The 27,087-nt window shown below is 41.1% G+C and overlaps 1 protein-coding gene across 4 annotated transcripts in view; it reads left to right on the top strand.

The window, feature by feature from the left end:
• The window catches only part of myo9b (myosin IXB), a 49,350-nt gene that overhangs the window by 6,881 nt on the left and 15,382 nt on the right, over positions 1–27,087 (top strand). For all 4 annotated transcript variants that reach the window (XM_080505928.1, XM_080505927.1, XM_080505926.1 and 1 more), the window contains exons 2-16: positions 9,274–9,500; positions 9,610–9,829; positions 10,100–10,609; positions 20,385–20,479; positions 22,383–22,445; positions 23,365–23,464; positions 23,884–23,984; positions 24,313–24,442; positions 24,538–24,627; positions 24,876–24,992; positions 25,157–25,291; positions 25,474–25,595; positions 25,734–25,875; positions 25,980–26,175; positions 26,660–26,735. In XM_080505928.1, coding sequence (XP_080362054.1) covers positions 9,337–9,500; positions 9,610–9,829; positions 10,100–10,609; positions 20,385–20,479; positions 22,383–22,445; positions 23,365–23,464; positions 23,884–23,984; positions 24,313–24,442; positions 24,538–24,627; positions 24,876–24,992; positions 25,157–25,291; positions 25,474–25,595; positions 25,734–25,875; positions 25,980–26,175; positions 26,660–26,735 — 2,261 coding nt within the window. In that variant the 5' untranslated portion in view covers positions 9,274–9,336. The remainder of the gene's footprint in view (positions 1–9,273; positions 9,501–9,609; positions 9,830–10,099; positions 10,610–20,384; positions 20,480–22,382; positions 22,446–23,364; positions 23,465–23,883; positions 23,985–24,312; positions 24,443–24,537; positions 24,628–24,875; positions 24,993–25,156; positions 25,292–25,473; positions 25,596–25,733; positions 25,876–25,979; positions 26,176–26,659; positions 26,736–27,087) is intronic.

Genomic DNA, 27,087 nt, shown 5'->3' with positions numbered 1-27,087 from the left:
AGCAGAAAGACGGGGCCTGGAAAAGAGAATTTAGGACATCTTTTTAACAAATGTTTTACTCCAGTTCTTTTTTTTTTTTTTGATGTATTATTTATACATCTTGTATCTTCTTTCTATGTGTCTAAGGCCATTGTCAGTCTGCCTCATTCAAACGTTGTAGATAGCTTGATGAAAAGGTCATGTCAGGCCATAATCATTAGAATATGTCATATTCACATGGAGATGTGTGAATATTCCAAGCATTCCTCAATTTTGTTAATAATTGTCATACTTTCAGTAGGTATGCACAATATTGGATATGTGTTGATATTTTTAAAACAATATTGCAGATACAATATGATCTGGATGCATCCGTGCATCAAAATCACACATCCACAGGATCTGTCGATTTCCTGCTTCCCATTTATCGTCGATGTAAAACCTACCGCAGTGCATGCTGGGTGCAGTGTGGCATGTTTTGAGCGGCGTTGAATTCAGCCAGAGTTATGCAAATGAGGCAGAGGGAGTGATGGTAATCGGCGTCTCATGTTTTGCCAGAGTTTTTTTTTTGAATGTTTATTGACGGACACCAGTGTGGTGCCGATATCCTTGTGCATCCTTAATTTTTTACTAAAACCCTTTAAAAATGCATTTTCTCTTGTCTTTAGTCACACATTGAAGTTGAAGTTAAGGTAAATGTGTGTTAAAAATAGCTTTAGCATTTATTAGTGTGGTTCCATCTCATTTTCTTCTGCTGCTTTTGTTGTTGTATGCTGCACACTTCTTTGAGAGGAAAAAAAAATAGCCATTTAACCACCTGTTTGGACTTTTTTTTTTTTTTATCCTATTGAATAAAGAGACATGTGCTGCAGTAACACATTTTAAACATGTACTTTGTGCCGGACAGCAGCTATTCTGGTGTTACAATGGAGTCATGTGTCTAGGAAGTGTTTTTAATGCCGGGTAGCCCATATGAGTTGGCGTGTACAATAATCCCCTCTGTCTGCCTCTTTCCCTTCACTTCCTTTTCTCCTCTTCCTGATTTCTGCCTGCAGCTGCCCCACGTCTCCAGATGACCTAACTGTATGTATATTTGTCTGTGCATGTGAATGCAGTTCATCATGCTAAACGGGAAGGAAGTGCTTCCTGAACTGAAAACCATCCTGAGCAGCCGCCGTTTACCGAGCATCAAATACTCCTGAATGGATTAAACACATGCCTGCTTTATCTCAAATTGTGTACAGGTCTAGCTACACTAAATAAGTAAATAGTTTGGGATAATGGTGGGGAGACTTAACTTGACCCCAGGTGGAAGTAATCCATGATGGAAAACTATAATTATGATGTGAATCTTTACCTATAAAACAATATTGATGCCATTAAATATCTTCTATATTTTATTTTTTTTATTTGGGCTTTTTTAAAGGCTCATTTAATTACACTTAATGGTGAATTAATCTATTCAATGACCCCATTGCAGAATATTATTACAAATATTGGGGGGATTGCGCAGTGTGCCTTGGTGTAGGTATGCCTGTGATACTCGAGAAGATATATTGGTATTCTTGGCATTTTGACTGAATTCTTGGCATTTCTACTTCCACTGCTGGTCTAACGTAGTGTATTAGTTTAACGTGGCTGCGATGACTGATCCAGAAAACTCCCTGGAATCCCCTGTCACAGCTTACCAGCCTGAACCTCAAAACGGACCAGTCACATGGAACAGAGACTTCTGGGATGCATTAAGTCGGACATGCTACGGCCTCCTTGTGTTTCATATGGACGTTGCTGCTTCGTATCTAGAGTTTCAACTTGTCACACTGATTGAAAACATCGCTTTGCCCTCGCTGCCCGCTATGCATCGCCTTATGCTTGTATTAACCTGTGGACGAAAGAACCCTGGGGCATCAGTCTTATGTACTGGAGAAAAATGTGGATGAATGTTTTCCTGTGAGGGAACTTTGCAAGAAGTTTGTTGGACCACAAAACACTTCATATGTTGCGGCTTATTGAAATCTGTCTTGTGGTCCTTCGCTGCTTGTTCTTAGGTCTGAATAGCAAAAAAGGCAGCACACAGAAATGAATAAAACATTAGTTGGTGATATTTCCGTCAATATTGTGTTGCTCTTCTAGCCCCCCCTTGTTCTCTTATGCTGGCATCTGGACTGAGTTTAACCAGCAGCACCAAATGTTAGGCAATAGGCAAAGGGGAGTAATCAGAAGAGGGCTGAAGGAGATGTGTTGGAAAGTAAAGCTGGGGACAAATTCTGTAGGAGGCAGTGATATGACAGGAGGGACATTTCAGGAAGCAGTTAAACACACGGCATCATAGCTGAGGCAGGGTGGCAAGCCGTGGGGGAGTAGTGTGAGGCTGTACCCGGGCCTCCGGAATTACTGACCTGCTGGGAAATGTACATGAAGCAGGAGTTTATAAAGCTGCAGCTGAAAGTAATGTAGGATTACCTCAGGCAACAGCAAAGGAGATCGACACGTGAGGGCCGTGGAGGAGGAGCAATGTGGCCACAATTTCAAGTTGTTTTAAATTAGATTGTGCATCATGATCGCAGCCAGCCACAGCGGTGGATGTTTACCTCTCTCTCTGGGTTTGGAATAATCTGTGAGTGATTAAAGGGTCATATCTACCTCCGAGGGATGGCAAATGAACAGCAGTCTACTTCAGTTAGTCGATACATGACTCAGACACATGATATTGGGAGCGGTAGATCAATACAGTGCACTCGGATGACCACGTTTTAATTGATTTGCACTGTCCATCACACTCATGTTAATGCAATGTGACAGGCAGTAGTCCAGCTTTTTATATTTTATTCTGTAAAATTAGGAGGATTAAATATATGTTGTCATATTTGTTATGTTTTTTTTAAAGTACTTTAAAACCTTAATTATCTCCACTTATTTATGTCTCTTCTCTTTTAAGTTCTTTCTTAGTGTCTTGCTTTCGGCAGGGTGGATAACTTTGACCCTGAGCGTATATCGCTTGAATAGGATAATATCATCAAGTCAAAGACTGGATCCCCGTGGCTCCTCTATCCTTTATCCTCTTCTTTAGACGGAGGGACCAGATGCTCCTTAGCTCTGGTTTTATTGTTTGTTGCTGGCCAGCCTGGGAGCTGACTTAAAGACAGGGGGGGAGGAGGAGATGAGCTACTGGTGTCTTTTTACTTCTTTTTATTTCACTCTCTCTTCACAGTTCTGTTTTCTGTCTTATTGAGCCCAGATCTGTGTCTGGTGGATGAGTTAATTCGTTGATTTAGGTCCGGGCCCATTCAAACAAAAGACTGCCTCTTTGAATATCAACCTCATGGCTGCAGCGAGGCGGCTCTGTACCGCTCACAACTTCCTGTAAAGCGGCAACCCTGAAGCATATTTACTATCACTAATCAGCAACAGGAGCAATATTTTTTCTACCATGCAAGTATACTGCGCATAGATGTGTGCCAAGAACCACAACCCACACAAACACGCACGCAGAGAATTTGCCTCCGAGTCTCATTCAGCCCCGAGGACAATACTCTTTCCTTTGGCAACAAGCCAACCCTTCTCATCTCCATCAGGTCATGCAGAGAGAGTTGTAGTGGTGATGGATACTTGAGTGCCCCAGTTCCACTTTCCCCGGGGAGAGGAAAGAAGTCTTTGCCTATGGCAGCCACACAGATGCGCTCTGGAAAGGATGGTTGGCCAGCTCAAAAGAAGCTCTATGTGCCAGGATGAAAGGAATACAATACATTTTTACCCTTGGGCTTTTTCATGAGGATGTATACTAATCATATGATCTAAATATCAATAATATGCGTATGTGTCTTTTCTGACAAAAGCGTAGTTCACTCACAGAGTGGTACTTTGTCTGGTGAACTCGTAACGTGGCACATCCTTAGTGAGTCACATCCATAAATCTGTGCCTTTACTCATAGCCTATTTCATCAATGTCAGTCAATTTCTGATTCGTGGAGCAGATACTAGTGTTAACAGCACAAGTTAAAAGGGCTGAAGTCAGACCTTTAGGCCCATATGTGACTACATGATTTATTAGATTTTTTTTTTTTATTAATTTTTTTTTTTTTATGAGAGATTGACTGCCATAACAAACAACTCTGAAACTACCAAGTCCCAGAAGAATATACACTGGGAGGCATATCACTCTGGAGGCTGACGTTATTGTTATCGTCGGTCTGCTCGCACATGTGCAGAACTATTTACTATGCCTGTAGCGTTTCAGATGAGCTATGTTTTCCCATGTTAACACGGGGATGGAGTTGGGAGTGTTTCCGAAAAGTTTCACTTTCAGAGACTTTGTTAGAAAAGTTACATTTTCAAATGCTCCAAGCAACTTCGTTGTGAAAACGGACCCCTAAAACCCAATATATCAGATCCAGAAACAAATAAAGTGCAAGTCACACTGTTAATCGCCTTTTGTGTTTAGTCTAAATATATTTATAGGTTTGTTTGTTTTTTATTTAAGAACTGACTTCTGTTATACCTGTGACTAGTTGTGTACTCAAAAGATTTATCATGTGTCATACTCTGTGGCGTTGTAGTGGAATTGTGGGTCTCGCTGCTGCTTGGCCTTTTATCATACACACAGCTGACATCATGACTCGCCTCCCAGTAGGATGTTTTTGTTGCTGTTGTTTTTTTGTTTTTTAATTTGGCGAGTGGTCTCCAGTTAGAATGAGATGGGAGGAGTGAGAAAAAAAAATCTCATCATGGTACTTCTGGATTGCATGTGAAGTTCTTTGGTATGTGTCATTGGATCATTCACTTCCTGCCAGATCATACAGTCAGTCATGGGTGTTTCACCACTGACTAGTTGCTCTTTTTAGACGGTCTATATATGTATGAGTGTGGTCATAGCAAATCTTCCTCTTAATGGACCGGCTGTCTGTCGTACATACTTGGAGCCTAACACTCAACTCATTCAAGCACCATTAAGTAAGATCATAAACTCTAACAACTCGCTATATAAAGTGATTCTCTTTCTACTAATTGCACCCCAGACTTGCAATTACTCCTCTTCCTCTTCATTCAAGTCAGCGTGGAGCTTTTATTGTGTGATTTCTCCTTTTAAGTTGGACAAAGACGCGCCTCGGAGTTGAGGGGCAAGAGAGAGTCGGAGCAGGTTTGCGGAATTCATTTGTGCCAATGAGTGTCACAAATTCCATCTTCACTACAAACTACCAAGTGCCAGTTTAATACAGCAGTTTTCCCTTCATCCCTGATGAACATGTGTATTTATTCAATTTTAAACCCAACTGTGTGAACAGTTTATTTTTGTAGGTTGTGCTTGTGAGTCACATATACAATGGCATTTCATTCACTGTTGACAGTATGATGCAGCATTACAGCGTTGAAATGTGACACAACGTTTGAATTTCCACAAGTCTTCACCTTTTTGTTTTTTTCTCACGGCGAATCACTGCCACTTAATGCTCACTCATAGCCCCCGTGTGTATTCTGAAACCTTTTCACTTGGAGATCAATTCGCCAAGTAATTTTTCTGTGTGTACAGTAGAATTAGTATACAGGAAGCCTATTTTCCTTGACTGGATAATGAGGGGTTAAGTGGGATGAGGTTAGTAAGTTCAGTGGGAATGGGTGGTAGATATTATGCTTAAAGAAAACCCGGCTGGTTTAAAGAGCCTGTTGGTTGTTAATGCCACTTCCTGCCCACAATAAACAGTAAAAGAGACCGTCCTTACACTCATCTGTAGCCCGGTGCTCTTGTGTCTTTCGATCAACTCCCAGTAAGCAGCTAAAGTGCCAAGTTAAGCTTCCACAAGCAGACGAACCCGAGTCTTATCTGTGGAATGCTGGGCATCATCACAGAGGATCTCCTCAGCAGGGAGGAAGCACCATTATCTCAAAGCCTCCGTCTCTTTTTGTTGTCCCCCGAGGCCCTTCTTTTTTCTATCTCACTTTTAAATGTTTACCTTTCCCTCCGAGCCTCGCTCTCTCCTTCCATCTCTCTCTTCGTGGTTCAGTCACTACATGTTTTCATCCATTAAAAAAAAAAAAAAAAAATGTTTTATGTTTTCCCCCCACTGTGCAATCAGTGATGTGAGTCTGGATATCTCACACACTGATGGTGTAGCTTTACTGTAGCTGGTGTCTTTTTTTGTCTTGACTAGTTCAGAGAGCAGCTCGGGAGTTAAAGAGACAGAATTAAACCAGACTTATGATGGAGGATAATGATGATGCTGGCCTTTGTGGTCTCTACAGTTTTGCATGCCGTGGCATTTCACGGGCTTGCATGCTTTTGGGAGTGTGGTCAGCTCGCCTGGCAAAGGCGCAAGCTCATGCGTCTCAAGTTGCTCTGTTTTTCCCTCTAACTTTTCTATTGTGACCCAGATGATTCCAGAGTTCGCTTTGTTAGAGACAACTTAGTTCAAAATGATTTTTTTAATATTTTTTTTTACATGCAATAACACAACTTCCGGATTCACATTAGTTTTAGAAATATGCCTTAATCATTGCAAAAACAGATAGCAATTGTTCAAGGGGAAGCACTTTAAGAGGATTAAAGCAACTTCTCATTTATTTTTGGTACACCCAAACCATTACTCGAAACATTGGCACTACGTGCTTTGGTTTGGTCTCTGTTATAAATTATCTATTATAAAACTGTCTGTTCAAGGAGAGCTTCTGTGATTATGCTTTAATCAAGGCTGCCTTGATTGAGCAGAGGAAGAGACGAGACATTAATACCCCGGTGTTGCATGACTGAAATGATGCATCTTCTATCACATGTAATTGTCTTTATTAGAAAATGCCCGAAAGTCTTTCTCAGTACTTACTGGTGAGATTTACTGTCGGTGACAATGTTTTGCTAAAGGTTATGACGAAAGCTAAGTTTATAATGGCAAATTTAAAATGTCATTTGAGAATGTGCACAACATGAAACGTAATGCGTCATATTTCTGCCATTGGCTCTGTTAAATTGTAGCATTAATTTAACATTTATTTTATTATAACGGTGATAATCTATAGGCCTTATCGCTTACAGGATTTTAGCCTTGATCATTTTACTACGCGTCCATTTTACATGGCAATGATCGACACAACAAGGGGCACACACACGCAGAAATGCCAAAAGCACTTAAGTGGCTGCTGTGTTTTTTGTAATACAACCACCTATACATGCACGCAAAGAATAGTACAATCTTAATATTCAGGCTCCTTGAAAGTGTCTTTCTTGAGTAGACCCACTCAAAATGTGCCGTATGTAGACGTGCACGTTATTGAAGAAACACTGTTAAATTCAAGAGTGAGCAGCACAAAGTCTTTGAATTCTCTCATGGTTATTGTCAATCTGCATGTGCAGAACTGTTAACCGATGTGCGCATTTGCAGTACAAAGCGTTTCACAAAAGTTTAGTTTTCTCTGGTAATGCGGAGAAAGAGAGTCATTTATTGAAAACGTTGCACTCCGGGAAGCTGTTTTCAAAAAGTTCCATTTTCATTGACTCTGGTTGTTGTTGTTGTTGTCGTTGTCTTAAAGAGTCTCGAAAACATTGTGTAAATGGAGCTCGAAGCAGTTTACTTTGTCTGCCAGGCAGCGTTTTAATCCAGGTTCCTGTTTCCCCGAGGGGAAATCACAGTGTGAACAGTATGCATTACTAATGCAAAGCCATGTCACCTGATCTCTAATTAGACTACACTTTACCCCGTCGCTATCTATGTGAGTGGTGATGGACAGCACTGATTTATGATATGTTTCTTTGGCTCAGATCCAGCTGGATGTTCCTCTGAATCAGTCCTGGACTAGCTCGTGTTGTTTCAGTTGACTTTAAAATGACTGTAATGGTGGCCGGGCTTTATGCTCTCTGTTGGTAATGTACATCTGTCATCATGCTGTTCTGGCGAAGTAACCACTGTAAAATACACCGTCAGTAATTTGGGTGTTGGTTTAAGTGAACTTGGATGAAAAAGTATCATCGTACAATACTTTGAATGCTAATTACAGAGGAGTGTGAGCTCTCAAAGATTCTGTACTGTCACTGCCTAACAGTGGATTGCGGTGTGGAAAACTGCTAACTGATTCATAGATGATCTCAGCTGTTCAGTGACGGTTGGAGAACACTCAGTTGATGAGAGAGTCATGAATCAGCATTTAATGTTTGGTTTTGTTTACAACAGAGAGCATAAGACCATGTAACACAGTCCTTGTGTAATATAAACTGTGTGAACTAAAAATGTACAAGAATTACAGGTATAAACACTGCAAAAAGAGCTACGCTGAACTTAAATGAAAATGACAACACTCAGTAGATTGTAAAGTTATTTAACCCAGTTAAACTTTCACACTGTTCAAATTTGTCAGTATTTGTGTTTTAAACACTGCGGATGTTGAAGGTACTGAACCCTGCCACAACATTCTACATTCAACAACGCTATAGGTGTCTTGATTTTGTAAGCGAATAATGTGCAATCATTACATCATTTGTGGTTCACCCCTGAGTGTTGTCTGGTTGTGTGTCGAAGCTGCAAACACTAAGCGGAAGGGTTCAATTTCTGTGCAACATCTTCGGCTGCAGCTTCTGTTAAAGTGTCATTAGGATTTAGATATAATAGCAAAACAGTATGTCGTCACAGACTCGAGGAATACATATTTATTAACATACTATCTTATTCACTACATTGGAAATATTATACCATTGGCCCAGTACATTGTCAGTCCTTGTTCATTATCTTTCTTTTTTTTTTTTAATTCAGCTCAACTAATAATTTAGCACTTGAAACATCGATCTTGTAATAATACTGTATTAATCAGTGATGCACATTGCAATGCATGTATGGCAATAAGTACCAGCTGAATTTTGGAAAGTTGCATGAAAGATGCAAATTGACAAAATATCAACAATCACCATTTGTTATGTTGACTGAGTGCTGCCTGATCATTGTGCAGATACTGCTATGTAAAGTATCACAAACCTCTGATTACCGTATTAATAGATATTGCGAGGAAAGAGGCAAAATGAAGTAAATAGTTTGACAGGCCTCCAGTGAATATTACTAATTTCAAGGCTTGTGCTGTGTGAAACCGGTAGATTAACATTTGCTGGCTTGTTTCAAAGGACATTTCAAAGTTTTGTTAAAATGCTCAACAATGTTTCAAAAAAAAAAAAGTGTTTTAAATTGGGCAGCTCTGTACAGGTATTGGGCCAATGCTACATATTTCAAATGGAAGGTATTTCCCCCCCAAAAAAAACATTTTATTAGCCTGGTTCCACAAACGTAAACGTAATTTACAACTTATGGAACGTTTTCTTGTCCTCAGGTGCTGTGTGGTGAGAGTGACGCAGTGGGAGCGGCATGCTGAGATCACTCCCCCTGGCTCAGGATGAGTGTCAGAGATGGCGCTGCCACGATGGCAACAAATGCAGGTGGAGGAGGGGGAGGCGGACTTGCTCATCCCAATGATCACGACGGGCGCTCGTACAAGCTCCAGATCTATCCCCGGTTAGCCGTCCAGTGCCCCTCAATCTCCACCTGCTGCAGCTTGAGGTGAGCGTTCGGCAGTAATAAGTGTAACATTGAGTCATTCATAATTCTATTTCTATTCAAGAAATGATTTTAAAATTTGATGCCAATGTGTGTTTGCATTTTCCTTTAGAGTGCAGAAGGATGCAACAGCAGCCTCGGTGATCTCGGACGCCGCTACGGCCCTGGGGCTGGACCCCAGTCGCATGTACGTGCTGGCGGAGGTGAAGGAAAGTGGTGGGGAAGAATGGGTACTGGAGGCCGGCGACTTGCCTGTGCAGAGGTTTTTACTTTGGCCTCGGAAAGCCCAGGAGCAACATCCTCAGAGCCTTGGCTTTTACTTCATACTTCAGGTAGGCTTGATTGCATCCTGCTATCTTCATTTTTCAATTCAGAAAGTATAACCCACTGAGAGAGTCCCTTCCTCTAACGTTTCCTTCATTTCTTTCTTCCTGTTTTTGTCCATTTTAACAGTAGCTTGAGCCAAATAACCAACACTAGAAATAGTTGCACACCAATAATGAAAGTAATTAACAAGTGACTCATGTATATTACATCCAACAATCCAAGGAGAGTGCAATAAACGAATACATTTGCATTGTGTTTTTCTTTGCTCGATTCAGGAAAGAAACCACGATGGTTCCATCCATTATGTTCACCTCCCACCCTTGTCCAAGGACCAAGCGGCACACAGGTTGGCCGCCAGGGGCTTCCTTCCTCCACCCCAGGACGATTTTGCAGACCTCTGCAACCTCCCCGTCCTGAAAGAGGACAGCATCTTGAGCAACCTGCGCTCACGCTTTTACAAGAAAAAGATCTACACCTATGCAGGCAGCATTCTCATTGCCGTCAACCCCTTCAAGTTCCTGCCCATCTACAACCCAAAGTACGTCAAGATGTACGAGAACCACCAGCTGGGCAAACTGGAGCCTCATATTTTTGCCATCGCAGACGTAGCCTACTACGCTATGCTCAGGAAGAGGGTCAATCAGTGCATAGTCATCTCTGGGGAGAGCGGCTCAGGCAAAACCCAGAGTACCAACTTCCTCATCCATTGTCTGACGGCTCTCAGCCAGAAGGGCTATGCCAGTGGAGTTGAGAGGACCATTCTGGGGGCTGGACCCGTCCTCGAGGTAAGATGCTGACCTCTGGGTACTTTCTGTTTCAACTTCACTTTTTCCTCACCACCAGCTTGTCACAGCACAGTCATTTCTACTCAGTAGAGGTACAGGCCTAACGTTTATTTAAAAAAAAGAGAGGTAAGTCATTCCCCTACATGTTCAGTGGCCTTGTCATGTCATAAGTTATCTTCAGAGCGAAGGCAAGGCACCTGGAGCTCACACTCGTGGTATGGCACATAAGACTGGGAGATGTCCTTGAGCTTGACCCAGGACTCCTTCCCTATCCACTGCTTGTTCTACTACCACCGCAACCCCATATGTATTAAGCTGTAAAGAGGATGGATGGATGGAGATGCTGTAAGTTATTGCTGTTAAAGCAATGCTCGTGTTGCTTTTCTGTCCTGGCTTCAGGCAGGTGGGAAATGTTTATGAGGAATGTTTTAGTTTTTTTTGTTTTTATATGAAGTCATTCAGGATTCAAACTCCTGTTACTTTCAAGGTTAGTTTAGACAGGGTTGGAAAAAAGAGAGAGGCCAGAGACATTAACGCCAAGCCTCTGGTTGCACCAGAAAGAATAATTGTAAAACGGGGTGGACGTAACTCTGATGGAGCTCATCAGCTTTGAAAACGTTTTGCGGATTTAGAAGAGATGGGTTGTTGTGTTTTTTTTAGTTGGATCGCCAAGAAGATTCTAACTTCTTTTGGCTTCTGTTTTTAAATATAGAAATAAGCACTACTTCATCCAAAGCTGTTGTTGACTAAATGCTGAGTGTTCTTTGTGGTTATTTCAGTCAGTGACGTCTTTTCCTGTTTTCTGAGAAACGAGACACTTGTGCTGACATGTTTGCTATAACAACCGGCAGCACGGAAAGAAGAGTAACAACAATCTAAAGTTGTATACATTTGATAAAGATCTTGAGAAACAAATAATATACCGATGAGGTATATAACATGTATTTACGATCATGCGATGAATACATTTCCCCTAATTTGGTTAGACTGCGCCAGTATGATCTGAGACAAATGGATCTGAACTCGTTTGCTCAGCCGATTAACCAGCATGGCGTCTTCACAATATACAGGCAGAGGCAGTGCAATCACTGTGTAGTCAGTTGTCCAGTCTCATGAACTCTGCTGGGAAACTTGGTTTTAAAGGATTCACGTTCACATCTTTCTTTTAGTTGTGCGTTCAGATGTAACGTCTGAAATACTGAAAGCACTGCAGTGTTCATGTCCCACCACTAGTGGTTACTGTGTTTAATAATACACCGCCCATCCGTCCACAAACAGAACATTGCGATGCAAACATTCAAGTGTCGTTAAACGGTCTTTCTTGGGTTTTTTTAGGCCCACTCAGTATCTGCTGTATGTAAACAACGGTGTTTCTGCATGATGTAGTAAACGTTTGCTTTATTGGAGAACCAGCGTTAAATTCAAACGAGTGCGTGATCAGCATTATAATATTCCGGATTCCTCGTCGTTATTATCTTATGTGGGCATGTGCAGAACTATTAATTATGACCGTGGTGTTCTTGTGCCGTAGCAAAGGGTTTCCAACACGTTGCAAACGGTTTTCAAAGGTGCCGCTTTCACAGACTCCCGGAAGCTGTTGTCATGTAAACAAGCAGCCAAAAAGCAAGAAAAGTTTGCAGTTTTGACTTTGAAAAGGTTATCATGGACACGGTTTGTGTTTGGCCTGTGATCAAAACTACTTCACAACGAGACCCGTCATAAAATATCAAATTAATGTATTTTAAAGTACAAGCCTAATAAGTTAGGCTTGTACTTTAAAATACATTAATTTAATAAATATATAATAATTTAAATAATATTAATTGGATTTTCTTAGTTGGGTTTCATTAGAAAGTATTATGTTGTGCTTGTTAGAGGCTTTTACACTCTTTGGTATTCACTGTATCTTACCTTATGAATGTATTGTGTCTTAAATATATTTACAATACTAAAAGGATTAAAAGGATTTGAAATAAACTGCCAGTTAAAAATCAGGACTTGAAATTAAATCAGGTTTTGCCGAATTGTATCAACGCCAGTGGTAAACTAAATCTGAATACACATTTCTGCATATGTTCATTATTGTTCATTTTAATGTGTTTGTCATCATGGGCCAGGAGGTCATTGAGGGCAAATACATTTTTGAATGAAGATTGTAAACGAACTATTTTGCAATTGCAACTCTTGATGTTTGGTCTCACACAAAGATGGGCAGAAAAGTAGACATCTGTTAGCTTTTACATTGTTCTAAGTATAATCACTGTATCATGAGGGGTTACTGCTTTCCTCTGCTTTTTGGTCGAGTTTAATCCCTGAGCTACGTGGCAAAGAACAAAGTCAACTTCTTTTTGTTTACATTTCATCTTTGTAATGAGAAACGGGATCTCCTCCACGTTCACATATGGAAGAATTTAACTCTGGTCAGAACTCAAGTTATTATTGTGAAATCGTTTTCAAAATTCATTCATGCTTGAATGCCGTCTTTTGTCATTGTTGAAAATTGCAGGCAATATATGAACTGTAATTCTTCCAAATGACCTTAACGTATAATGCTTGCGTTCAGCATTGCAACTGTTGGTTTCTTTAGTCACGACGGTGCAAGAGGAAAATGAATTCTGCATGCTTGCAAGGGCGCATTAGACTTACCGGGTGGTGTGAAGGTGTGCCACTGCCATTTATATGACACTTTAAAGTGATTCTAGTGATTAAAGTAATGTAAAAAAAAATGTTTCAGATTAAAATGCCAAAACAAAATATAAACGCGAGTGCTTGTAACTGGGAAGCCGTCGGTCTGTAATGCAGTAAATTGAATTCCGTCTTAATGCAAAAAAGACCACTTTGTTTCTCGGTTCTGATGTGGAAGCAAATCTCTACTTATTTTTCTGTTTGATTTTGCAGCGTTGTGGCTAAATATAGCCCATTACTCAGAAAAGCTGCATGTGGAATGTAGATTATTCAAAGTCCAAAACGGTTGTGAAAACCTGTGAAATCTGAAACTAAGTTCACAGGATCATATGCTGCTTGGGAACAAAATAAATAAAAAAAATAAAACATTTGACAGCATTTGGCATCAGCTGTCAGCCTTGGGGGGGGGGGGGTAATGGCAGGAATGTGAGGTGGGCAGTAAGTCGCAGGCGTTGCATATGCATTTTACCAGACCATCTGACTCCTGATCCAAGATTTTACTCAGAGATCTGCTGTTGCTGCTCTCGGGTGCTTTAAGAATAAGTGCCACGTTGGTCCCTTGATATGTGTCAGTCTGTCAGTGTCTTTGGTTCTGGATAGCAGCTTGGGGAAAGAAGGGGGGGGAATATATTGAGGTTTGTTTTTTTTTTCCCCTTCATCAGCAAAGTTCTGGTCCCTTTGGCAGACACCCTGACACTCTGCCGTGACTCCCAGAGCGCTGTATATATATGTGTGTGTTCTTGCTCGGTCCAGAGCTGTGGTTGCAGGTCCAGACAAAAAAAAAAAAAAAAAGACAGTTTTAGCTTTTGTAGGCCGGGTCGGTGGCGGAAGTGAATTGCATCTGGTAACAGTCATGTAATCATCCTGACTATTGAACAGTTGCACATTTCCCCGTGGCATCATTGTTGCATGTAAACATGTATTTTACTCTGAAAATGTGAACCACTTGTTGAGGCTGTCGCTTTTAAAGTTTTCCACGAGATCATATCTACAGATGTGCGTGCAGTTTAGTTTACATGAAGGCATTGTGTTTTGAGGATGTTCGCCAATTTAAGGGACATATTCATGAGATGATTGATATGAAACAAATGCTGCTTTACAGACAAAATCCGATTAAATAATATGCCCCGTGGTGTCCTTCCATTTCATCACACACTCTTGTCTTGACTCCATATTTAAAGTATGCAACGCCATTTATTTTGAAACATTTACCCTCACAGAAGATTTTTTTTTTTCTTTTTTTCCTTCTAATGCAAATATTGGATTCAAACGTCGTCTGCCTAAATCTAATCCCTTTACAATGGTGGAAAATGTGTGCGAGTTCATGTGTGTGTCCTCAAGCTATAGGGGAGATCTCCAGTCCTTGGGTCACATTTTGAGGAGATGAGATCACCATTTGTGGTGCTGGATTCTGGCTGCGCGTACTTATGTTTTCTGGAAGATTGAACGGTCCCAACCTGAAACCTTGTGTGAAAGCTGCTGTCCTACTTTAGTTCATTGTACATGTTTTCTTTTTCCTTCGTTTTTTTCTTCTATTTTCTTTTTCACAATTTTCTCCTTCGTTTGAGAAATATTGTAGGTAAAAGGGAGACGGTCCTTAATGCCCTCAGTCGTTTGAACAAATAAGGCATCATCTTGCAGAACAGTTCACTAACGCTCATGAACTGGTTCAACTGGTTGATCTTCTGTTACGTAGTTCTTTCACAGTCTGTTTTCTATTACTAGACTTTGAAGCCAGTTTTTTTTTTTTCTCTTTTTTTCACTAAAGCCAGCAGGGCCCACCTCTGTTTCAGCAAGCTTGGTTGCCACACACACACACACACACACACACTCACGCACGGCTACATGTTGGATATACTGAGTGTGTAGGGCTTAATAATAGGCCATGTTTCTAACCACTAAAACTGGTATTTATATTATATACTTTTGATTAACTTGTCTGAAAGCTGTGGGAAACTGTGTTTTCTGACATTATTATGAGGTTGCAGTGCTGAAAAGGTTAAATGTTCCTCTTGAATTCAATGTGGAAAATTGTCTTTGTACTTGCATAAAGTTCCTACTTGCAATTACATTTCTCAGTTTATACAAGAGGATAGACCAGGATGAAAGTTATGACAAGAATATTTGAGGTTTTCATATGTATATTACATGCATGTATATATATATATTACTACTGATGTTTTGCTTTAAATGTATTTACACCATTACACTTTCAAAGCCTCACCAAAGCTGTACTGGAGTTTAACACCGCAAACAAAAGTCCGCATGCTTTTAACAGTGGAATGGACACAATGAATTAATATCACCATAGAGCCCCCCTCTGTAGCATTAAATTATGTCGCGTGAAAGACTGTTTCAATAGAATCCTGCTGCAAATTTGTGAATCTCTTTTGAAAGTGATTAACATTCTGCAGTCTTTTCACTGCTGAAAATGGTCACTATGTTGACTGGTTGAGGTCCATTGCGGCTGTATTTCGAGTTGCTTACGCTTCATCATCAGAAACAATGGCATTACCAGTTAAGCAGCTTGCTTGTTTCTTAGTTTCTTCACCCTTACTAGTAGAAAGGCTGATTTATGGTAGGAGCTTGAATAATTATTTGTATAGTGCAAGTGCATGCTGCCTGTTGTCGCGTTCACTCCGGTCAACAGAGTACTGTGAACTTGTACTATGAGTCGCGCGATGTATGAATTTTTCCGTGGGATTATTGAAATAATTATACCTATTAATATTTCATCACGTTAGTTTCAATGGAGGTGAGAAAGACATGCTTCTACCTGGCATATATACAATCGGGGCGAATGGTTGTTGTCTTATAATTGAGAACCTTGGCATAGACAAGTTATTTGATTGTGTGGAGTATGACTGATGTGGTCCATAGGGAAGAAGCCTAGCACTTCAACATCAAAGTTATAGGACGTCTTAAACTAAAACACGGCTGGGAATGTTCAGTATTGACATATTTCAGAGGGCCAGTTAGTGATTCTGTAATTAAGGCTCGTTGTCCTTCTCGAGGACGTGTCTGTTCAAGGTCCCTGGCCTGCTTTGTGCCACTTGATCTCACCGCTTCAAACAGGAAGCTTCTATCGTCCGGAACCCTTTGAACAGGAAGCGGCCACAACACGGGAAGTAACGGCAGCAGTTCTCTGTACTGTTAGCTCAAAGCCTCGCGGGGTGTGGATACACCAGTGTATTGTATTGTTGTTCAGGAAGCACAGTGGAGAAGCTGGCCATTCTGCCTGCTAATCCATTGTTTATCTCTTGCTTATGGGTAGTTATTCTGGATGGGTGGCATTGTCTGTGAGTCTGGGAAAAGCTGGCGCTTTAAAGTCACCGTGTCATGTCCATGAGCAGGTCGTCTCATAAATGTACAAACACACTTGTACAGTACATTTTTATACTTTTTTTCCCCCCCTCCCCTGTAATCTTACTACTTAAAATCTTGCAGACCCTACACGACTTACATGTAGCAGCCGGCTTTAGGGCCACTTCAGGATCTATTTGTGGTAGCACACCACAAGCTGGGTTTTGATGTGGTACCCATCGAGACATGGGTGGAGCAGCCTGAAATGTCTCCAATCTGCTCCAATACCAAACCACATGAAGAGCCAAGCTAGTACTTGAAAACTTCATCCTAATCATTGAAATCCTTTACCTCTAGTGTCTCTTCTCTGTTTCTTTTCAATAACTTCATCTTCTCAGCTGGCTCTATTTATTAGTGTAAATCCATGTATTGTTATTTACTCAACGTCAGTTTTCCAAATTACAATAACCCATTTTTACAGTATAGACAAATCCCAGGTGAATGCATTTTAATGATGCGATCTTTTTAAAGACACATGACCGACAGAATGCTCAGTAATCTTTACAGTGACATTATTGGCAGAAAATATTAAAAACTACAAAATATTTAACAGCAAAGTACTGGATACTTCAACAAATTGTAATTTTTTTTTTTTATCTAGTAACAAGCGTTTCTCATCTTGCTTTTGTGCTACTTTCCTTCTACTATCATATCCTCAAAGTCAGTCCTTTGTTTGTACAAGCCGAGCAAATATATTCCCATCTTTTGGTCATGTATTTATCTAAAACAATAGCATTGACATATTTTTCAGTATCAGGGTCATTCTTTTCTGAAAAAAAACCAACCAATTGGCTGATGGACGTGGCAAACCATGTAGAGTAACAATTGGCATGCCTATGTGTTTATAAAGCCTGACCCAGAAGAGTGTTCAGATGTTTGTTTCTGACCTTCATGCAATAAATTCATTAAATGGATTAGCAAAGCCACACTCGGGGACATTTGGCACTATTACCCCTCTGAGCGCAATTGACTGTTTTTTTTGCGCTTTAAAGAATTAGTTCTTTGTTATCAATTTAGATGAGTTGAGCTGAAGGAGCTCAAGTGTAGTTGGAAGAATATACAGGCCGCTTGAAGCAAAACCAAGCATAGAAGGAACTTTGTATTCCGTTAGTGCCAACGACATGTGATTCAACCAAAGTATTTTTCACATTCAGAACAATAAACAGTGATTATTTTGTCACCAAGTACTCTTCATATTTTGCTTCTCTGTTGCAGGTACTGGCGTCTACATGGTTGTTATACTTCTTATGGGCGAATCATAATTGAAGAGTATAGAAACTTAAGTACGGCTTAAAGAATATGGATGATAAATGTTAAGGATCTGAAGGTCCTGCTGCTGAAAGGTTACGCTTATCCTCCTAAAGCTTCGGTTCATTTTTTTGTATGCGTGACTGCTGTTGTCTGCTGCTGTTGTGGGAACTGTCTTTGTGGCAACGAGACTATTCAGTCCTTCCTGGGTGTATCCAAGCTGTAGTGAAGTGTCAGTGTCACGGCCTTGGCAGTGCCTGTGGAAACATTTAGGTGAAGCTCCTTTGAGCAGCTTTTGTGAGTATTAGGATCCCGTTACAACTTTACTGATTACAACAAAGTTCTGTTGGGGGTTTTCGTACGAGTACATTTGTCTTAATCTTTTGGGAAATACAACAACTGCCGGGCCAAATACAAATATATTCTAAAACCTAACAACTGCATTTTCTCGTCTATACATTAGACAAGACTGTTCCCACATGCTTGTTGAGACAAACAACTCACTCTGGAGACACTACGCTTGTTTGGTCTGTCCAGACAAGTTTGTGTGTGTTTGTGTGAGGGGCGAAATGAGGATGTGAGACTTGATTTTTGAAGGGTGAGCTCTGCTAAAGTCAAAACCTATTGATTCGATTGTCACAAATATGATTGCAAGAACCCCCCCCCCACTCCCATATGTCTGTTTCTCCCATCTTTTCTTCATTTATCTCTCTGTCCCTCTTCTCTCTTCCTATCTTTTAAATCCTACTTGTTTTGTAAGAATGCAGATTAGACCATGACGTTTCTTGGACACAGTTTGACAAGCCGTTGGTCTCCTTCCTCATACCTGATGAGCCATCCAGCCAATCAGACCATGTGCTGAAGGGCAAGTTTGAATACGAATGATGCTGTGACATGTTTAAAATTCCCTCCGCGGTGCGGTGGCCTCAGCTTTGTAACGATCCCAAAGAGTTTTATATAATAGACTTTTGCACCAGCACTGAAAACAAACAAACAATTGAACTGCCCTTTGCGGATGCAGAGAAAATGAAAAATATAATTCCTTCATTGGCTTGCAAAATGTACATATTCAGCTATGGGTACAGGTATTATATCAGTATGGTTATGTGCGGTCTGGTATGCACACATGTGAAAAAAAACATGCAAAAGCGAGTGAAACGGATCGGGGGGTTTGTTGGAGCCTTGTCTGAGCAGGTCCAAGTGAGACTAAAGATAACTTCGGTCACAATCATGTTCATCATCCATAAACAAGGAACAGCTCTTGCTTCATACTTCCCTTGTGTCTTAAAAAGTATTGTTTTTCTTTTCAATTTTGCTTTGAAAGTGATGTACATCACGGGGGGGAAGAAATAAATAAAATGTGTATTAAAGTGTAGCAGAAAGAAAATAGGTCAGTGGTACGTCCTCTAAAATATCAGTCCGCCGTCTATCTGCGTGTCTAATCGATCCTAATACCACCCTATGAAATCTATTCTGCAACGGAAAATACAATGTGGATCCTATTTAACATGCACTGAGTCAACTCACCCTGTGGTGGCCTTTTGTCGTGCGTGCATACGCGCGTGTGTGTTGGTAATCATGTGAACAAGCAATATGCTGTAAAAAAAAAAAAAAAAAATTGTGCTATTATTTACCTTTATCAATGCAATAAACTAAGCCCCTCAGTGAGGCTCATTGGCTGGACTCCCTGCACCACACACTCGGTTAGAATTCACCTCAGGCCTGGAGAGAAACGGTCGTCCTCTGCTGCTTTTTCCGGTGTGCCACTGCTCTGCAGATGGGCTTTCTCTGCCTCATTCATCATCACTGACCTATGCACTCTCGCTTGCTCTGCCTTTCTCTCCCCAACCTTTTTCACGCACATGGAAACAAGCGGATTGAGTGAAAGTGCGAGGAGAAGGTAGAGGGCGAAAGAGGAAGGCAAAAGAGATGGATGGGGAGAGAGTGACAAGAGGGTACGGGTAGACAACGAGTTGCAGATGCTTGCTCCCTTCAAGGATACCCCAAGTCACACTCGGGGCCCACCCCTTCTGCCGTTTCAGCTGCTTTGTAAAAACAAGATTTAACCCCTGGCCTATTCAGTGTCTTTGTCGTCATGGAGAGCTGTTGACTCCTGTGAGAGGTGCTTATTTGAAAGTGCACTCCACTACAGATTCTGTTGTGGTTCTCAAAAGCAACACCTTATATGGTTCGAGAGTGTACACCACTTAGTCGGGTTTCAAAACATCAACAGTGAAGGGGAGAAGTCGAGGAGTGTTGTGATGGATTTTGGTGGATGTTGTATCCAAGTGGATTATTTATCCAAACAGTAAGGACATATATCCACATGTATGTCGGTTTGCACAACTCACCGGTCTGGAATTCTAAACAGTCTTGAGTCTGTCCTCGTCTCTTTCTTTCAACGTGTCACCAATTTTGCATTTCGATACAGTACTCGCTGAAATAAACTTGTGCTTCTCTATTCTCTCACCTCTGCCAGGCCTTTGGGAATGCCAAGACGGCGCACAACAACAACTCCAGCCGCTTTGGTAAATTCATTCAGGTTAACTATTTGGAGAGCGGCGTGGTCAGAGGGTGAGTAATTAACAACAAGCTCATGTATGTACTTTCTTGTCTGCTTATCCGTGTGACTATGAGGCGTGATAACGGACTGCTGTGCAGAACATACGTAGACATTTAAATGATTGTGTTGCACATCTTCTTTCTGAAAGTTGACAACGGGTCCTTGTACTTCACTAGAGTCCAGCACCTTCCTCTTTGTTTTTTTGGTTGTTTTGTTTTTTTGTTTTGTTTTCTATGGCTGGTCATGTGGTTCATTTTACATGTGTATGTGGACTGTTAACTTTCAACCACCAGCATTTTCTTCCCTTTTCTCAGCAGTCATTCTGATTATAGGTTGTATCAAAGTCTGGTCAGCTGTGTCACTTCCTTATTTCTTCATCAGAAGAGAGGAACAGCAGCTTGGTGCTATATCTTACAAAAGAGTAAATGCTATGTTTAAGCAAAGATTTAAAAAAATATACTGGTGTTATTTTTATTAGTAATATTTAAGTCGAATAATTAATGACATCAAATCTCTAATAACTGGTCACTGATGCCCTGATCCACAATAATGTGGAATTACCCGCTTGATTATTGGTTGCAGGTCTCGTCATACACAATTGATTAATTTTTTTATTTTTTTTAACACAGGAATATTGTTATTCAGTCTTTTCTGCAACAAAACAAGCCTTGTTAAACAAGGAAACAGGAAAATTGCAAAATCTGCTTAAAGCAAATGGCTTCGGTGTGGCTTTCTGCCTCTTAACAGTAAAGGACTCGGCGCACCATCACAGCTCTGCTCTGTAGACTTAACAAAGGCTGGCTGTCTATCTCTCCATCTCCAGTGGCAGCTATTCACACAGTCAATAGAGAAGGTTAACAAAGGGGAGACTGCTGTTCCGCTCTGCTCTGCTCTCCAAGCAGACCGCTTTCATGCGCTCTCTCTCTCTCTCTCTTTCTTGGTCTCCGTTTAGCCAGTCCCTCCTGGCTGAGGTTCCAGTGAGTCGTAGCACAATCATGAAAAGCCACAAATCTTTAGAACTGTAATGATGAGATCAGTCAACACATATGTTTTTTTTTTTCCCCTCCGTTTCTCTTTTCTTTGTGTCGTCCCTTCAGTTTAAGATAACGTCAGAGCATTCCTGCAAACATTGGGACATTGACCAATCATTTTTACATTTTCTAGATTCTCTCAGTCTCTCTGGGTTTTTCTCTCTCTCTGTCATAACTTTTCTCCACTGTCCATGCATGCCAAGTCACCTGAATGTGCTGTACAGATCGCACACCATCTTGGGCTACACCGCTACTATATGATGACGCTATGCACTTTGTGTTGTTAACCATCTCCAGCTGAGGATGCAGCTTCAGTAGATGGACAGCCCGGTTTCTCAGAGCAAAGCTCCATTCATAGTTTCTCATGAAGACTGGCGTCAGTGTTATTTTTGCTTGGCTATAGAAAAAACAAGTCTGACTAATAAAATCTGATTTAGACAACTTTATGGCCTTGGCCTGGTGCAGCGGGTAAATGCCACTGCTTTTAAAACTGCATATCTCATAACGGCAGGGGAAGCTCACCTATACGTTTTCCGGCAGCTTCTGCTGCAGACTTCCAGTCTCCTCTGTCTCATTCTCTTGTACAATAAAATAAATGACTTGCAAGGTGGTCCTTGAATGCTATGTTGTGTGTGATGACATACTTTTGGCCATATGTGAAAGATTTGTTCACTATTAGATTGTTCTGACCACCTGGCCTCACTTCACCTCACGTTCCTCCTCTCGTTCATTACCGGCCTACTTTCACATATGACTTGAAAACACATCCACACCCAGGCTGCATTGAGTGACCTTTGGTCTTAAGTGATTCATCCTCATTGTTTTTCCTTTTTGTCTGTTTTTCTTCTGCAACCCTTCTCTCCCCTGCTCATTTTCTCTATAGTGCTGTGGTGGAGAAGTATCTCCTGGAGAAGTCCCGTCTGGTCTCCAGAGAGAAGAATGAAAGGTGAGAGGGAAAGGAAGGGTCTTGACCCCTCACCCACAGTGACCTTTTCAAGTCTTCTCTTTAAACAGGTGTTTTCATCAAGACCATTCAACTGAATGCATCAGCATTGCTATCAGAGCCACGACAGCGATGAACACATCTGACATTTTTAGTTTTTCCTATTAAAGCACAACCTCCTATGCATTTGCATGCGATTTAGTGCCTCTAACGGTTAACCTTTCAAATGTTTGTAAAACACAAACCTCAAGTAGCTGATCCCTTGCGTGAAAAAAAAAAGCTAACTGTAGCTGTTTTGCGTAGGAAGACGATTACTCATTCATTAGTTTCCTGTCTAGCGTGTCAGAGTTTTGGAAAAATCTCTTTGCCCTGTACCGAAAAGTCCACCTCCGTAAGCTCCTGCCTACTCCCAGTGCTGCTCACGCCGCTCAACAGCAGTATGAGCAGCACTGGGAGTAGGCCCGTTTGTTGTTTGTCAGTGTCTGTTGACCATGTGTCTTGCCTTTTTCGTCAGAGAGTCAGTCTCCTGTATGACGTTATTATTTCCTGCTGATAATTGTGGAAACTCATTATTCCCATGTGCCTTTTCAACAAAGCTGACCGGCGTATTTACCTGTTCGCTGATTACACAAGTGGAAACTGATGTCAACATCACTGAGCTCCAGATATTGTCTTCTTTGTATTACTTTTTTTTTTTTTTTTTACTGTGTTGACTCTTGATTTATCATCCAAATTATTATAAACATTGAGCTTATAACCAGTGATAGCTGCTTGTCATACAGTAGAATAAACAAATGAAGGGTCCCAATAAAAGTATTAATCAGTGAGATGTTTTGTCATGGCCTTTGTATCGGTGCAACTGAGAATATCCTTGAGTTGAGTTCAGTATGTGACATTACAGTTGTTGTTGGTTTTTTCCCAGGAACTACCACGTGTTTTACTACCTGCTTCTGGGTGCTTCGGACGAGGAAAAAAAGGAGTTTAAACTGCTGCCACCTGAAGACTACCACTACCTCAAACAGGTATAATGCTGCCCTGTCGGACCCGGCTCTCCATATTCTACTCATTAACTGCAAAATATTTTGAGAAACACCGTTCTATTAAGAATGCCCACGACACACTGAATGGCCAATTCACCAAATTGTCTTTAAAACTGCTCCATTTTGACATCTGACCTTTGAGGTAACACTGTAACTCGCCTGGATTGGACCTGATATTCATGAAAGCTGCCAAGCTTCTGAATAAATGGCCGCGTACACTCCCTGCACACATGTGAACTGCATGCTAATGAAGCCATCCTTTGTTCTTTCACTTGGTTTCATTCACACGCTTTTCACACCCTACTCTTCATTCAGTGGTGCTCTTCGTCCGTTTGTGGGTAAATGTAGTGAATTTGCTTTGCTTTTCGTGTTTTTATAACTTTCCTTAATTTGTTCTGTAGCAAAATTTTAAGATCGAAGATGAGGAAGACTTGCGCCATGAGTTTGAACGGCTGCAGCAGGCAATGGAGATGGTGGGCTTCCTTTCTGCCACCAAGAAGCAGTAAGTTGACAAGGAAACAATTGTGTGTAATGTCCACAAGGGCTTTACAGTTTTCTAAACATGTTGCAAGTCCACTATGAATCACTATGTATGAGATCATTAAGACAGTAAAAATAAAAAAAGGTATCTGCAGTTTAATGGGATTATTCCACCAGGTATTGGAGACAGTGTGCAGTTACAGTACTATACATTGTCTTTATTTAGATCACAAGTCTGCTGCATTGAACTGCGATGGAACGACTGCATATGTCATATTTAATGCATCTGCCATATGAATCTTTTTTTTTTTTTTTAGGCCTGTTTGTCTAATTTTCCATCTATGTTGCAGGATCTTTTCTGTGCTTTCTGCCATCTTGTATCTTGGCAACGTGACCTACAGAAGGAAGTCAACAGGCAGAGATGAAGGTTTGGATGTGGGCCCACCAGAAGTCCTGGCGACCCTCTCTGACCTGCTAAAGGTAACGCAGACGTGCAGGCTTGTCAAGACAAATTCCATATTTCACCGTGTGGTTAGCTCTGTGTAACTGTAAGCAATAAACATTGTGATCGTCAGGTCAAAGAGGAGCTGCTCGTCGAGGCGCTAACGAAGAGGAAGACGGTGACAGTCAATGACAAACTGATCCTCCCTTACAGCCACTCTGAGGTGAGCTCAAAGAATAAACTTATCCCAAAAACAGGAAAAAAAACATTTATTTGATAGTTTCAGCTGCTCCCGCATACAATCCTCTTCCTGTGTATTATAGGACTCTACATCTACATCTCTTGATCTGTTTAACGTTCACCATGAGTGTATTTGTTTTCTCATTGTGTTGTATTATGATTCCCACACCAGCGAACTTCCTCAACAGCTTTTTCTTGCTGCTTCAAGTTCCAATGTGTTTCTCCCATCAGGCCATCACTGCCAGAGACTCCATGGCGAAGTCTCTGTACAGCGCGTTGTTTGACTGGATTGTCTTGCGTATCAATCACGCACTGCTCAACAAGAAAGACATGGAGGAATCTGTTCCAGTATGACACATAACATACGCTCACCCATTTTAACCCAAAACAATTGGATAAATGTTGTTGTTCATGGTGGATAATTAAGACGTTATTTCTGGGTGAACATCATCATACCCTCCCTCTGCTGCTCCTCTTTGACGGTTAATGGTTATCACACTGCTCTTTTCCAGTGCTTGTCCATCGGTGTCCTGGACATTTTTGGCTTTGAAGACTTTGAGAACAACAGCTTTGAGCAGTTCTGCATAAACTATGCAAACGAGCAACTTCAGTATTACTTCAATCATCACATCTTCAATTTGGAGCAGGTGAGCTGTTTGGTGTACTTCAGTCTTCTTAAAGTTATTGCGCATGGCATTCTGCGCATAGAAATTATTCTGTGTTTAAATGTTTTTAAAATGCAAACATTTTAGTGCCGTGGTAAAACTCCCCCTCCACAAACTTGAATTCAATGCGTCGTTGGCTAAAATGTGTTTCCGGCCCCATCCAGGAGGAGTACCAAGCCGAGGGAATCACCTGGCATAACATCGACTACACAGACAATGTCGGCTGCATCCATCTGATTAGCAAGAAGCCCACAGGACTGCTGTATCTGCTGGATGAGGAGAGCAAGTGAGAACAGCAGGACGTGCTCCGTCGATGTTCATGCCTTATAGTTCCGAACAGGAATAAATGTTTTTATTCAAGTCGAAGCCTTTCTCTTGTTGAACCCTTCCATCTCTTCTCTTCCTCCCTGTGCATTTGTCCCAGCTTCCCCCACGCCACAGACGAGACATTATTGGCCAAATTCAAACAGCAGCACCAAGGGAACAAATACTTTGTACCCACTCCAGTCATGGAGCCAGCTTTTGTCATCCAACACTTTGCTGGGAGGGTCAAATATCAAATCAAGGTAAAGGCAAAAAAAAAAAAGCGGAGACAATCGACACAAAGAAATCGCCTCTCCTACAGTGTGAGTGTTTTCATGTCCATCTATTGATGCCTCCAACCCGTCAGGACTTCCGGGAGAAGAACACAGACCACATGCGTCCAGACATCGTGGCTCTGCTGCGGAGCAGTGACAGAGCTTATGTCCGGCAGCTCATTGGCATGGACCCAGTGGCAATGTTTCGATGGGGCATTCTCCGTGCTACAATCAGGGGCATCGCCGCTTTCAACGAAGCCGGACGAGCTTGGGCTGCCAAAACAGCAGGTACCTTTTGGATTCAGTCTGCTTGGAATTTGGATAATAAAATTATAATTCTTCTGGTTATGACATTTTACTGATAATCTGAATTTAGCCAGTAGCTGATAGTCTTGGTTCGTAGTCAAGTGTTTTCACGACCATGGATGTTTTCTCGTCACTCCACTTCGACTTTTACAACTGCAGTTTGTCTGCTCTTTAACTTGTCTTATAAGTCAGGAAACAGAAATAGAGCTTGAGGAAGTTTTTTTTTTTGTTTGTTTTTTTTATAAATCTCTGTTCCTCAGATTCATTTGTGGTTCTCAGAAATATCCAACTGACGCAAATAGCTTCCAAGTAAATGATCAAACAAAAATGAGACTGTCTTATTGTGGATCAAGTTTGATCAACTAAATGAGAGATATTCTAAGAAAATCACTCATTTTATAATGCTAATACTTTAAATGTGGGTTCATGTGTTTTCATCTGTTGCTTTGTTCTTTTATTGTTTTAGGTGTCGTGCGTCCCATCTCCAGAACGCCTTTAGGGGAGCTACAGCGGTCCAATGCACCAATAGAGAGAATATATAAGTAAGTACACGTCATCTAGTGTGATGCTCCGACTCTTGTCCAACTTGCTCTCTGTTGTGTTTGGACTGATTTTCTAGCTATCGGGTCTGTTTTTCCTGTAGGAAATGTGTTTGTGTGTCACGTGTGAATGAGGCAGCAGGAAATGTGTTTGGTTTTCTGTTTATGATTGTGTTATTCATTTTCACAAAACCACAAATTATATTTAATAAGGCCAACACGGTACATTGTCGTATTCTCACACTCCACATCAACACTTTTCGATTGCGTTGCTCGGGATAGTAATTTGAGCTGTGACTCTTAACCTGTAGCGAATAATTTCAGGAGAGACATCGTCACGTGAACTTTCATCATT

This window comes from Blennius ocellaris (assembly GCF_963422515.1).
Source record: "Blennius ocellaris genome assembly, chromosome: 12".
Classification (NCBI taxonomy): domain Eukaryota; kingdom Metazoa; phylum Chordata; class Actinopteri; order Blenniiformes; family Blenniidae; genus Blennius; species Blennius ocellaris.
This window is presented reverse-complemented; position numbering and strand designations above follow the sequence as displayed.